We start from the raw sequence: 13,544 nt of genomic DNA on the forward strand, positions 1-13,544 counted from the left end.
ACACACACACACACACACACACACACACACAGACAGACAGACACACACTCAAACACACACAGAGACAGACAGACAGATAGATAGAAAGATAGACAGACACACATGCACACACACACGCACACACACACACACACAGACAGACAGACAGACACACACACGCACACAAACAAACACACATACACGCGCGCACACACACACACACACACACACGTCATGTGGACGCATAAATAATACAAACACTTGTGCACAGGCATGCATCACCTGCAACCGTGCTCAAGCAAACAAGCGAAGGATCAAACGGAGACACATTTGCTATGTACAACTTCAGTTAGTTTGCAGCCTGTCAGAACATTTATTTAACGGTTTAATGATTTAATGATATACGGATGTGCCTGAAGCTTCAAGCGCTTTGGCCTGTCCTCTAAGCACATGACAGAATCCAACACCAAATCAGGCTTTGGATTGGCTTTGAGAAAGCAGTAAATCAGGGAGTGAAATACTGCTGGGTCACAATACTACACTGGTGCAGTCATCTCACAGGTCAGAGCTATTTATATGCTTCACCTCCTCCCAACCAGGACTCAGTTTTGCTCACCCCAGATTTCAGTTTCCTGTTCAAACAGAGGTCAAGGGTCATTAGTAAATGGCATTAAAAATCAAGAGATCAGCACCAGATGTGATTAATCATGATTCTATTTAGATTATATATCACATATATAGATGGGGGAAAAGTGCACATATTAAAACAGAAAAGTTAAATCGATACAGTTATCTACCAAAACCATGTTTTAGAGGGTAATTTTACAATGTAAAATTGTACAATGCATTATCATGTTAGAAACAAAATGAAAAAAAAGTGCATGGTCATGTTATTTAGCTGACAATTGCATCCAAAGTTCACAACATGACAATAACAGTGAGGATTACAATAACATTGTAAGATCATTAATTATAGTAAAACAAACCAATTAAGAACACAGTAATAGGACACTTCTACTACTATACCACCACCACCACCTCCATTACCACTACTGCTAAACTATACGTGCCAGAAATTGGGCCTAAACGGTACATCATATATGTAAGAAAACATTAATCGTGTTTCAGATTTTCTGATAATGATAAAGCCTTCATAAACTGTGTTGAAGTGGTGTATTCTTTGAACTGAAACAGGAATTTGGAGATAAAAAAGATGGGAAAACACTTTTTTGCATAGCCTATATGTTATTTTCCACTTTTGATTTTAAAAAAATGTCCAGGCACTGATAATACTAATCATGAATATTTCACACAAGCATATTGAGGAGGGACACAGATGTGTGAAATCTCAAGCATTTGCCTTCATTGTGATTACACAAGCCAACCATTAGTGAATGACTAGCAACCCCAGGGAAATGCTCTGGAAGGCTATTCTGTTGGTTATGTCTGTGCACACAAAGGTTGCTTTGCTGGTGATTGTGTTTTTGATAGTGGTCTTGTCTGTTGATTGACAGCTGTGGGAACCCCCCTCCCCCCATTCACTAGGAATGTAACACCTCTCCTGCTTGTATCTGATATGCTGTCAGCATAATACAACATCATATCAAATGAATGAGCAAGCAGTGTAAAACACATGGATGCTGTTATGATATGGATTGTATAGCCTGCCCTGCCATTATAAAAAATAACGGGTTTAGGCAGAGCGTAAGTTGCTGCGTCCTTTAAAATGTCAGCATACGCTGATAATAGTTTTCTTTATTGGCTAATGTGCTGAAGACCATGTGGAAACCATATTTAACATACTGTCCACAACTTCTAATATATCTGTAAGGAAATAGAGCGGGTAATATAAACCACTTTCTCTCGAAGATTTTGTATTTGATTAAGAAACCTTGATCGATCAAAACGCTGTCTGCTTGTCTTCCCTAGCCGTGGCGTTTCCAAGCAATGCGCATGAGCAGTAACATTTGTTAGGTCGGTAACACTAGTATGCCGATGTGGCTTTCCCCGTGAGCCTGTATAATACTGTTTTAATTGTGAGAATATATAAAAATGGAAGTATTGCTTTTGTGTTTGATTTCAATCTTCGGGTCCGTGGTGGCAGAGCAAGACGAAAGGTTACCTAATAAATGCGAAGGTGAGAATTTTCTTACAGTCGTATTTCTTCTTCTGCACGGACCTTTCTTCTTCTACTACTGTCACCTGACTGAGAAACTTTGTAACATTATAGCGACTCCATTCCTTCATGTGGTCCAATCATTGTTTCCTATTAGTCAATTTCTCCGAGCGTGCATATCTGAGATGGGTTGACTTGTTTGACTGTCTTTCTTTCTTGCGCACGAGGACGCAGTGTAAACAATCACATTTGGTTCCTCTCCACTAACTATCTAACTGTTGGGTGTTTTTTCACCAGTCTGCAAGTACTTGACGGTAGAGTTGCAGGCGACGCTGGACAGAAGTAGCAGGTCAAAGGAAGTGCTGGAGGTTGGAGAGGTGTTGGACACGGGGAAACGCAAGCGCAAGATCAAATACAACACATCGTGAGTAGGCTGAATAATAGTGTCAAGATATAAACTTGAGTTCGAATTGAAGGTCGTTGAAAAGTAACTGGTTGAATTGAGAAAAGAATAATGCCTACCATGCATTTCAGCTTTTACAGCAAGAGGTGTATAAATCCTTGATGAAACATCCAGCATTGTTCTTTGAAGTTGATTGATTATGTCTTGCAAAACAAGTTTCAGAAGGCGACAAAGATGCCGTTGGATTCATGTATTCTGTTTTGTGTTTGTATGGGCCGTCAGGGAAACACGTCTGACAGAAGCTGTTGACAACATATGTGAGGGAATCTTGCAGTACAGTGTGCATGCTGAGAGACCAGGAAGTTTGCGATATTCCAAGGTATCATCCTCATAATATACATCTCTGGAAAAAATGAAGAGAGCACTGACTGCACATTCATTTTTCTGATGTCATTCAACGGTTGCTGAGTGACTTTCAAATGAGTCGATGTTCACATTCAAATTTGCAGTGGTCTCCTAATTCTTATTCGAATGTTAATCAGCAACCGTAAGATGACATCAGAAAAATGTGCAGTGGTCTCTTACTGTTTTCAGTCTGTATGCTTTTTTGCCATCTTTTTTATGTTCATGTTGTTCATGTTCTACAGATAACACATGTATTCCCTGTAATGACTGAAATAGTACAATGATCTTGTTAGGGGACCAGTCAGACTATGGCTACACTGAAGAACTTGGTGAATAAGGGCGTGAAGGTGGAGCTGGGTATTCCCTTTGAGCTCTGGGATGAGCCCTCAGTGGAGGTGGCAGACATGAAGAAACAGGTATGTGTCATTTATATCATTCCGCAGAGAAAATTGAACGTGATGTTGAGCCTTTTTATCCAAAGTAAAGACTTCATTCACCAAATTAATTAGAACAGGCAACTTGTTTGGAAATTAAAAAAAAAAAACTTTCCAAAAGCACTTTGGTCAACTGTTGTTTTTTTTAATGTGCTATACAAATAAATTGACATTGACATATTGAATAAGAGTACACACATTGCTTAGTTGAGAGCCCCCCCAGGTAGCAAACTGACGTTGGGCCAACGTTGGCCCAACGTCAGAAGTTGTGTTGGGCCAACGTTGGGCGCTGACGTTGGGCCAACGTAATTTTGTCCGGTGGGCCAACGTTGGCCCAACGGTGGACAGGTTGGTTTTTGGTTGGCAGCAGGTTGGCAGGATATTTTGAAGATATGGTTGGGCCAACGGTGGCCCAACGTTGGATAAGTTAATTTTAGGTTGGCAGCAGGTTGGCAGGGTATTATATAGATATGGTTGGGCCAACGGTGGCCCAACATTGGATAAGTTGATTTTAGGTTGGCAGCAGGTTGGCAGGGTATTATATAGATAAGGTTGGGCCAACGTTGGCTCAACGTTGGATAAATTATGTGTTGGGGTGCTGTTGTCTTCAAAAGAGTTGTTGTATTCTCCTGTATAAAAACAAAACAAAGAAACAAAACAGAATGGAACATGTTAGATCATTCAAGACGTGTTCTTCAATTTTAATCACACAACCCAAAACAGGAAAAGTTGAGTTAGGTTAGGGGGGGTGTGCGTTAAGACCAAGACCGTCAAAAGCGTCAAGAGCGCCGGAAATCATTCATTTTCTATGGAGAGTTGGCGTTACCGGCGTCAAAAGCGTTCTGGGCATGAGCGTGGCTTCATGAGCTTCATGAGCTTCACGGGCATCAAAAAAAGTTGAACCTAACTTTATGGTAATGAGCTACACGGTTCGGCGTCAACTAATCAGAATGTCAAACTCGCAGGATTGAGTTTTAATTAGAACAGGCAACTTTTTTGGAAATTAAAAAAAAAAAAACTTTCCAAAAGCACTTTGGTCAACTGTTGTTTTTTTAATGTGCTATACAAATAAATTGACATTGACATATTGAATAAGAGTACACACATTGCTTAGTTGAGAGCCCCCCCAGGTAGCAAGCTGACGTTGGGCCAACGTTGGCCCAACGTCAGAAGTTGTGTTGGGCCAACGTTGGGCGCTGACGTTGGGCCAACGTAAATTTGTCCGGTGGGCCAACGTTGGCCCAACGGTGGATAGGTTGGTTTTTGGTTGGCAGCAGGTTGGCAAGATATTATGAAGATATGGTTGGGCCAACGGTGGCCCAACGTTGGATAAGTTCATTTTAGGTTGGCAGCAGGTTGGCAGGGTATTATATATGGTTGGGCCAACGGTGGAGTTAGGTTAGGGGGGTGTGTGTTCCCCGACCAGTCCACCATGGCTGAAGTGCCCTTGAGCAAGGCACCTAACCCCTCACTGCTCTGGGTTAGTGTGTGATTCACCTCACTGTGTGTGTGCTGTGTGTGTTCACTAATTTAGTTAAATTGGGTTAAATGCAGAGAAACGAATTTCCCTCACGGGATCAAAAAAGTATATATTCTATTCTATTCTATTCTATTCTATTCTATTTACTTGACTGTGTCTGTTGTGTCTTTACTTGACTGTGTCAGTTGTGTCTGACTTGACTGTGTGTCTTACTTGATTGTGTCAGTTGTGTCTTTGTGTTTTTACTTGACTGCGTCGGTTGGGTCTGACCTCACTGTGTCTGTTGTGTCTGACTTGACTGTGTCTGTTGTGTCTGACTTGACTGCATCGGTTGGGTCTGACCTCACTGTGTCTGTTGTGTCTGACTTGACTGCGTCGGTTGGGTCTGACCTCACTGTGTCTGTTGTGTCTGACTTGACTGTGTCTGTGACGCAGTGTGAGACCATGCTGGAGGAGTACGAGGAGGTGGTGGAGGACTGGTACTTCCATCACCAGGAGGAGAGGCTGGAGGGGTTCCTCTGCCAGAAGCATGTCTTGAAGACCTCGGAGCAAGGTGCCACATGCCCACACACACACACACACACACACACACACACACACACACACACACACACACACACACATATATATACACACACACAAATAAATAAACGTGTGCAAACACATACACGAACACACAGACACAGACACAGACACACACACACACACACACACACACACACTGGTGTAAGCTGCTCAGTGTCAACACCAATAAAGATTTGTTAATGAAAACAAAGCAATTTGAAAACGTGCAGACATAATATTCTATTGTGTGTAATTAAATGAGATGGAAAAAGTGATAACAAAAATGTCACTGGCCGTCTCCCCTAATGAGGCTTTTGTTCTTCATTTCCACTCTTTGCCAGAATGCCTGGAAGAGGAGTGGAAGGGGGACCCAGGGTTGAAAGAAGCAGAACCAGAGGCAGAGCCCAGTGGCATTGGACAGGGAGTCGGAGGGAAGACCCACGATGCCGGAGAACTTTGAAAGGAGTGAATTTCGGGGAAACAAATCCGAAATACACTCCAGGCCTTTTTCAAACACTACCAAAAAGTATGAGCAATACAAGATGGCTAAATATGATGACTGTTACAGTTTAGGGGCTGTTCACGCCAAGAAAGATAACTGAAAATGATAACGGCAAAAAGTGTTGCTCTAGTTAATATGAAGCACAATGTCCACGCGTAAAGTGTAATAATAGCAACATGAAGAATGTTATTGTTTGGGGATCACTTTCAGAGTGATTTTGAGAATGATAAAAAGCTGACAGCCAATCAGAATCCATCGAATTTCATCACATTCATCAGCATGAGAGACTTTTTATCAACAAACTGTTTATTGCTGGTCAGAATGGATGCTTTCATCATTAATTAGCTATCTTTAGCATACCTGGTGTAAATGGCCTTTTACACCCTTTTTAACCCAGAACACCATATGTTTGTATGAACACATGTGCTTTGGAAACTATGTTTACTATATTCATTCAAACATTTCGATGTTTTTGGACATTGAGGAATTAGCCTTTATTTTTGTTGCTTTTAGCTATGCGGGTTTGCACAGAAAAGGGCCATATTGTTTACATTTACACTGAGAAATTGGATCTCTCTGTTAGCCTGGAAAACCAGCGCCAACTGCTGGACGGCATTTAGGCTGGTTTATCAGGCTATCTCTCTGTACTCATTTTTCATCCAGGATGCCAAGAGAACATTTTTGTTTACCTCTGTGCCTTAAATGTCACCATCCCTCTGTTTTTTGTGATTTTATATTGGGATTTTTTTTTTTTTTTACATTTTATACAAATAAAATGTGTTCTCAGATTACGTAGACTTATGTGAGCATGTAAGTATGGGTATATTCACTCAAACAGAGAAGGACTCTGGAGTAATCAGCAGAATTTTCTCAAATGTCATTAGTGCCTCAACAGTGCCAGGAGGGATATAAAGAGAGACCAGTTCAAAATCATCGGAAATCTGGTTTGGTGTGTTCAGCTTTTTCGTTACTACAACAACACATACAATTCAACACAGCCTTTGTGTACCAACGTGATGAAAAATGTGACTTTCCAATACTCTAGCTCAAATAATGTAAGAGAATTATGAGCCATTCGTCAATTAGGGTAGACTGAGTAGTACTGATACACGTTTTGTTTGTTGATTTTTCACACAAAATAGATATAAAGTGATTTTTCACATGGTATGGTATTTCCTTAGCTTGTGGACTAAGATATTATCAATCAGTATCCAAAGGTAGTTTATATTCTCCACAATTACCTCATAAACATGAATACGGTGCATTTTTGTCTCAACTGTATACATATGAAGTAGCCTACAGTTGAGACAGCACATAGTGCATGCAATTAATATACATTTGATTTTTTACACGGCGCCTTTTATAGCACCCAGGGTCGCTTTATAGAGTAATCAGTGAATAATGATAAGCACACAAATTTAAAAAACGGATGTAACGGTGTCGTTCAGAATTTCCATGATCAGAGAAAACACTAATACGCATGCAGAACAAAAAACACAACTTGAACTGGCTGCGCACGCAAGATGAGTTGGTGTTTCACCTGTAACCTACTCATATCCCAGCCTAGTTTACCCTTGTAAACGAATAATTATTGAAATCATATTCTTAACGCCTGTACCATCTTGATCTTTATTAGCACAGTTGACAATATTGACGGTTCAATTAGCACTGAGGACAATGAAGTGATCAGCCAATTATTGGAGACCAATCAGGGATAGCCTATGCTGTTATCGCCCTCTGGTGCCATCTCTTCAGCAGGCCAATGACAAGTTGTTAGCTACTCAGCAGACTTGTCAAACATGTATCTTTTGATATTGAAAAAAATGAAATTCACTCAAATGATCATTAGCCTTACATTCGTTGTTTTAGCCGATTGTCATTCGTCTAAAGCCAAGGTCTTATTTATCCCACTGTCTGAGCTTGCGAAGAGAGGTGAACAATTCTTAGAACCAATTGACAAGGTGAACATCTATGGGAATGAGGATGCCAAGCCCATATCAGTTCACTGTACAGAATCGACAATGGACATAAAGATTAAAGCAGACCTCTTTGACACTGGTGTGCCCGTTGATGTGGAACGCTTTGCTCTTTTGGGGAAGATGCCTGTTGACAAAACATGCAAGGCCTTTGCTTCTGAGGACGGATATTACAAGATCGTCGCCCCGCTGACTGAATGTGGCACTAGATTACTGGTAGGTCAGGTTAATCCATTGATCAGTTTGACCTCTAGCTATCACATAATTACCATTTCTTTAAATGTAACCTGTCCGGTGTCGGCTATGGCATTATGCGTGCTATACATGTCTGCACTCTGCACAGCTTCAGAGAAAGATACGTTTGGGCTTACCAGGTGAATGCTGCCATCTTGTGGTCCAATGCCAAGTTTTGTCAGTGCTCTTTCCATATCGCAGGTCACAGAAGATGCTTTGGTCTACAGTAACATTCTCGTGCATTTCCCATTACCTCCTCCTGAGACTCCGTGGAGGACCGCGCCTACAACTGTTTCTGTCACGTGCTATTACCGCAGGTAATTCAGTGTCGCATTAAACGTTAAGCCTACAGCCTAACACCCTAGTTTTATTCAAAACCAAAATTAATCTCAATTTCACATGTAGCGTTTGTTTGCCATTGGTAGGAGATACAGTGCTAGCAGTAATATATTGAGACCCACGTGGGCACCTCTCTCATTCACACAAGCCATGGATGACTCCTTGGAGTTCTCTCTGAAGATCATGACTGGTAGGTATGGCTACTGTGCGTCACAGATTGAAATATTACAGTTTATTATTAAAGCTGTAAAATTACATTTTATTATTTTGTGTTTAGATATTATCCTTGCCGTTATTAGGCCTGCTGATTTGTGCTCAGTGGCTGTAGCATCAAGTTTGTAACTTTCATTACACACCTCACGTGTTCCAGTATTCTTGCAAAATGTGTATCATAAACCAGTGGTTCTCAAACTTTTCTTAATGAGTACCACCTCAGAGAACAATTGACTCTCCAAGACCAAGTACCACCATATTGACCAGCATTAAAAAATACAGTAGCATCTAGGCCAATTTAAATAATATATTTAGGCCTACTACATTGTACATACTGTTTTGCATTGGTGTTGTTTTTCAAGAAAGATTAAAAAAAACTTTTAAAAAAGTAGTTCAATTTGAACACTTTTCATTCTGTATATTTTTATATAATTTGAAGTGATTATTTTATCTTCATGAAAAAAACATCTTGGAGACTCCCGGAGTACCACAACAGAGTGCCCGTGCACCACCAGTGATGCCCGTAACACAGTTTGAGAACCACTGTCATTAACTAAAGAGATCGCTGTGCCCAAATGACTGATGTCAATACTGTGTATTGGCAAGTGCTGTGTTGTGTTAGTGTTGCCATTACTTTTGGTCCGCAGTTTTGACATAGAACAAAATGTCAGTTGATGTTGATAACGCTGTAATAGCATATGATTCAGTTTATTGGATTGTAGACTTGTGTGTATTTTGCACAGACAGAATTGTCTGCACACAGTTAACAAGTCATCTTCTGTTGATCCCGTGTGCTAGATGACTGGCTCCATGAGAGGACCTCAGGAATCTTCTATTTGGACGATGTCATAAACGTAGAGGCAGCCGTTGATGTGACCAATCATGCGCCACTCCGGCTTTATGTAAACGCCTGTGTGGCCACCCTCCAGCCCGATGTCAACTCTGTTCCCAAGTACACCTTCATAGAAAACCAGGGGTAAGGATTACTGACATATTCACATCGAATGGATTCGACTATTTGCGTTCGTTTGACACAATGGACGGAAATCAAATCCGTGTATGTTTTGTTGCGTTTTTTGACCACTTTTGGTGTCTATGGGGCTCCTGCATAGTTGAGATCGCTACTCCTGTGTGTGTGTGTGTGTGTGTGTGTGTGTGTGTGTGTGTGTGTGTGTGTGTGTGTGTGTGTGTGTGTGTGTGTGTTTTCGACGGGTTTAAAATGTACTGTATGACATGGATGACCCAACTGAGAGGCTCTCTCATTATGTCATTATGGTTAAATTAGGGGTCAAGAGTCTTGGTTACAGACATATGTCTGTCATCAAGAGTTAAGAAGTTATCTGGCCTGGTCACAGGGAGAAGTAGCCAAATATGAAATCTTCTTTAAGGATAAAAAGAGGAACTATGCAGGTTTGGCTTTTTCTTCGCTGTTTTCTCGTTTTACGCTTCCCCTACAGCTCTAGCGTTCATATCTTACAACACTCCTCCATCAGTCTGCCTTTTGATGAGGATGATTACGAGGCTGCGAGACGGTTTGTCAGTGTCACCGGCCCGGTGGGCCAAACTTGCAAGCGTGGTTTTTCCACTCACAGGCGCTAGGGGGAAGCGAGACAGCCATCACTGAACACGGAATAAGTCAAATAACCATTTCAAAGACTCCGAAGCAGATCAGTTAAGGTAAAATAAAGGTTAGGGTTCTGACTTCATCATACAATACAAAATAAAATAAAATAAAATGCCTTCTCGCTCTCGATCTGCGAAGTCCGAAGTCCGAAAACAGAGTTTTCAAAGGTGTTGTTCTCTGTTTGAACCTTTTCGAGCAGGCTGTATGCCCTAGCTCAAGCTTATTGCGTCCTGCCATGAGTGAATGGTTGTATTTCTTGTTCTTTTGTCTGGTGACGTATTTCTGACCCCTGACTTGCCTACAGTTTTTTACAGTTTGTATGTCCTTACTTAACTGACTGACCTCTCACTTACATACAGTTCTGTACTATCAGTAAGACTTTGTCTTATACTTGCTCAAAACACATTTCATTTAAACATAACACACTTTATTTCTTAAACAAAACATTTTAAATCAAAAACACTTCATGTTTTAAGCAAACGTTCTTTAAATCCAGGCAAAACACCTTAGGTCTATTATTACAGTAATTTCCCACACATAAGCCGCATTGTGTTTAAGCCGCAGGACAGTGTTTTTTGCAAGGTAAAAGAAACAAAATCAGTTGTGATCAGCAAATCTCTTGCATACTTTTAGACTTGCCATGGTTCACTCCCTCAGCACCCTATCTTACATCTTCAGGCCGACACAGGGTGTGCCGCATACGCAGGATGCAGACGCACGACCACAGCCTTAAGCCCCAAACAAGTGAAGCACTAGATAAATGCTTGCCTAGCATGCATAGTCGGCCTGGAATAATTAATGACCACATACAATACACCTCCAATGAGGTAGTACAAGAAATTGGGTAGCAGAAAACCCATCATTGAAGCTGATAATATGAGGTTGCCTACCAGTAGGGATCCCTCAGGGATAGTAGAGGTTGAGACGGTTGAAGAGTTGTCCGTGGAGTTCATTTAGCTTGTGGAGAGTCTGAGGTCTTGCTTTATGGTCCTCTGGTTTCGGAGTGATATGGTCTCACTCCAGTCTGCTCCACTCCTGGTATGGGACATGTTCTGTTCTGGCGTCCAAGTTCCTGCTGGTGCTGACTGTGCCATGCAGGTTGGTTAGGGGCCTCGCAAAGAGGCCTGTTATATTGGTCCCACTTATTGCTTTTACAGTCAAGTGAGGTTCTGGTTTCCCGTGGTTTTTAGCCTCAGAAAGCTTAAGGTGTTTGTCACTAGTTCTTGACTTCCTTCTGACCCCTAACTTTTTTTTTTTTTACAGTTTGTATGTCCTTACTTACTGTAACGGACTGACTTCTCACTATAATACAGTTCTGTACTATCAGTATACCTTTTTTCTTATGTGTTCACACACACACATTTCATTTAAACACTTTCATCACACTTTGAATTTTCAACAAAACATTTTAAATCTAAGCAAAAACACTTTAAGTCTAATTTGGTTATCTTCTATTATTGCAGCATTCACACATTGTTATCTGTTTTAGAGCAAGCTGGATTTAAGCAATTACTTGATCAGCAAATCTTTTGCATATTATATTAGACTTGCCATGGTTCACTCCCTCAGCGCCCTATCTTACAGTTTATCAATATGCATTCAAACTAAACCAGTGATCTACTGATCACTCCAAAAATAAAGATGTTGCACATGTACACTGTATACATTTCATCATAATTTCTTATTTCCTGTTTTTTTTATATAGCACATAACATAGATAGCCTGTTATTCTAGTCAGGTTGGCCATGGGGACATTTTGTTAGGCGATAGGAAAGGCCTGTAACGCCCTCTAGTGGCGGGTTTGTTAGTCCCGCTCACGTGGCTCACCTCCTGCTCAGGTGTCTGACTGACGCCCTGCAGACTGGCTCCAGTTCCCGATTCCTACCGCGCAAGCGTCCCGACCGACTGCACTTCCAGCTGGACTCTTTCGTGTTCTTCCAAAGGGATCCCCATCCGGTAAAGTGGCCTTGTAGCTTGAGCCCGTTGACATTAGAGATGTATTTTGACACGCAGTATTCGTTGCTGCAAAATAACAGCACATTTTGTTTCTGTGGGTGGGGGATGAGATGGTAATTTACCTCAGTTTAGGTTATTTTTTATTAACGGAGTGGCTGATTCATAATTTCAGCAGTATAGCCTACATTTAGCTACATTTTCATTTTTCTTATATTTATGTCTTTGCTTTGATACTTTTAGGAGATATGATCTTTATTACAAACCACCTGTGCTGACTGTACTGTGTCACAGCATGGACTATATGTGTTTCTTCAGCTGTTTATCACCTGTTACCTGGAGGCTGTTCCCACTGAACAGTGGGCCCCCATGGACCTCGAGAAGAAGGCTTGTTCCTTTATTGATGGCCAGTAAATGCCTTTCACATTATTCTCATCACGTTTTGGCCCATCGCCATATATACGATACCGCAATCCAGCCCTGTGGGTTCTTCTAACTCGTACAGTACTCCCTCAGCGTAGCTCTGTCTTGTTTTCCACATATTGTCCTGTAGATGGCGCTCTGCTGAGGGCTCTGATGATGTGTGTGGCAGCTGTGGTCAGGCCGAGATGCCTGGCGAAGGAGAGGGCAAGATGAAACAGGGGGAGGAAAACCCATACCCAGGGGGGTATGATGATTAACACCTTTTTTTCTTCAGTAATTTGTTCATAATGAGTTTTATTTTATTTATTTATTCATCTTTTTTTTTTTTCAAATCTACTCACCAGATACTTTGTTTATAACGCAATTCACATCACACCTTTCGGTTGTGGTGAGAGATCTCTTATCAGTGTTTCTGCTTCCAGGCAGTCAACTTTCATGTTTGTTAGCGTTCTGTTTAGCTATAGAAAAAAGTAAAGTTTCAAAGTAAGCCTAATGGTTTAGCTCTTGTAATCTTGGATGCCTGTTTGATTAGGGGATGATCACAGACAGGTTGTGTTTGTTTTTTTTTAGACTGGAGGAAAAGGCTGCTCTAGGACCATTTCTTGTGCTCTCCAACAGTGACGTCAAGCAGTATCCAATAAAATCAGTCTAAATAATGTTGTTTGACTTTTTGGTTCACATAGGCCATTTTCTGCTTCCAGAAAAGTGTTCACCACCAGTGTTACACAAAGTCTGAATCTGTCTTTTTTTTTACCAGGCGAGTTTTGTACGATGTTGTGCAAACTAAGCCTGTCCAGTGTCAGGTTTGAGTTGTGCTGCCGTGCAACTGCGTCGATGTAGTGGAAAGGGCTTTTTACGACTGCTTTTTGGGCACCAGGGTAAGCATTTATTCATTCAGT

At 41.2% G+C, this 13,544-nt stretch overlaps 2 protein-coding genes across 2 annotated transcripts; both read left to right on the forward strand.

Annotated features, from left to right (window-relative positions):
- The first annotated feature begins 1,950 nt into the window (after nucleotides 1-1,950).
- Nucleotides 1,951-6,832, forward strand: cnpy4 (canopy FGF signaling regulator 4). Its single transcript, XM_062516306.1, has 6 exons — nucleotides 1,951-2,116; nucleotides 2,393-2,519; nucleotides 2,781-2,877; nucleotides 3,197-3,319; nucleotides 5,253-5,370; nucleotides 5,723-6,832. The coding sequence occupies exons 1-6, from the start codon at nucleotides 2,032-2,034 to the stop codon at nucleotides 5,839-5,841; spliced, it is 669 nt and encodes a 222-aa protein (XP_062372290.1). The 5' UTR covers nucleotides 1,951-2,031; the 3' UTR covers nucleotides 5,842-6,832.
- Nucleotides 6,833-7,663: 831 nt separating this feature from the next.
- Nucleotides 7,664-13,297, forward strand: LOC134060527 (zona pellucida sperm-binding protein 3-like). Its single transcript, XM_062517257.1, has 8 exons — nucleotides 7,664-8,075; nucleotides 8,295-8,410; nucleotides 8,519-8,622; nucleotides 9,444-9,621; nucleotides 12,108-12,225; nucleotides 12,541-12,632; nucleotides 12,776-12,889; nucleotides 13,216-13,297. The coding sequence occupies exons 1-8, from the start codon at nucleotides 7,683-7,685 to the stop codon at nucleotides 13,295-13,297; spliced, it is 1,197 nt and encodes a 398-aa protein (XP_062373241.1). The 5' UTR covers nucleotides 7,664-7,682.
- The last annotated feature ends 247 nt before the right edge of the window (nucleotides 13,298-13,544 follow it).

The sequence above is a fragment of the Sardina pilchardus genome, chromosome 16, assembly GCF_963854185.1.
Source record: "Sardina pilchardus chromosome 16, fSarPil1.1, whole genome shotgun sequence".
In the NCBI taxonomy this organism is placed as follows: Eukaryota; Metazoa; Chordata; class Actinopteri; order Clupeiformes; family Clupeidae; genus Sardina; species Sardina pilchardus.

Coding starts and splice junctions, on each gene's coding strand:
- cnpy4 (XM_062516306.1), top strand. CDS start 2,032: ATGGAAGTATTGCTTTTGTGTTTGATTTCAATCTTCGGGTCCGTGGTG. Junction 2,117..2,392: donor GTTACCTAATAAATGCGAAG/GTGAGAATTTTC, acceptor TTTTTTCACCAG/TCTGCAAGTACTTGACGGTA. Junction 3,320..5,252: donor TGGCAGACATGAAGAAACAG/GTATGTGTCATT, acceptor TCTGTGACGCAG/TGTGAGACCATGCTGGAGGA.
- LOC134060527 (XM_062517257.1), top strand. CDS start 7,683: ATGTATCTTTTGATATTGAAAAAAATGAAATTCACTCAAATGATCATT. Junction 8,076..8,294: donor AATGTGGCACTAGATTACTG/GTAGGTCAGGTT, acceptor TCCATATCGCAG/GTCACAGAAGATGCTTTGGT. Junction 8,411..8,518: donor GTCACGTGCTATTACCGCAG/GTAATTCAGTGT, acceptor TGCCATTGGTAG/GAGATACAGTGCTAGCAGTA.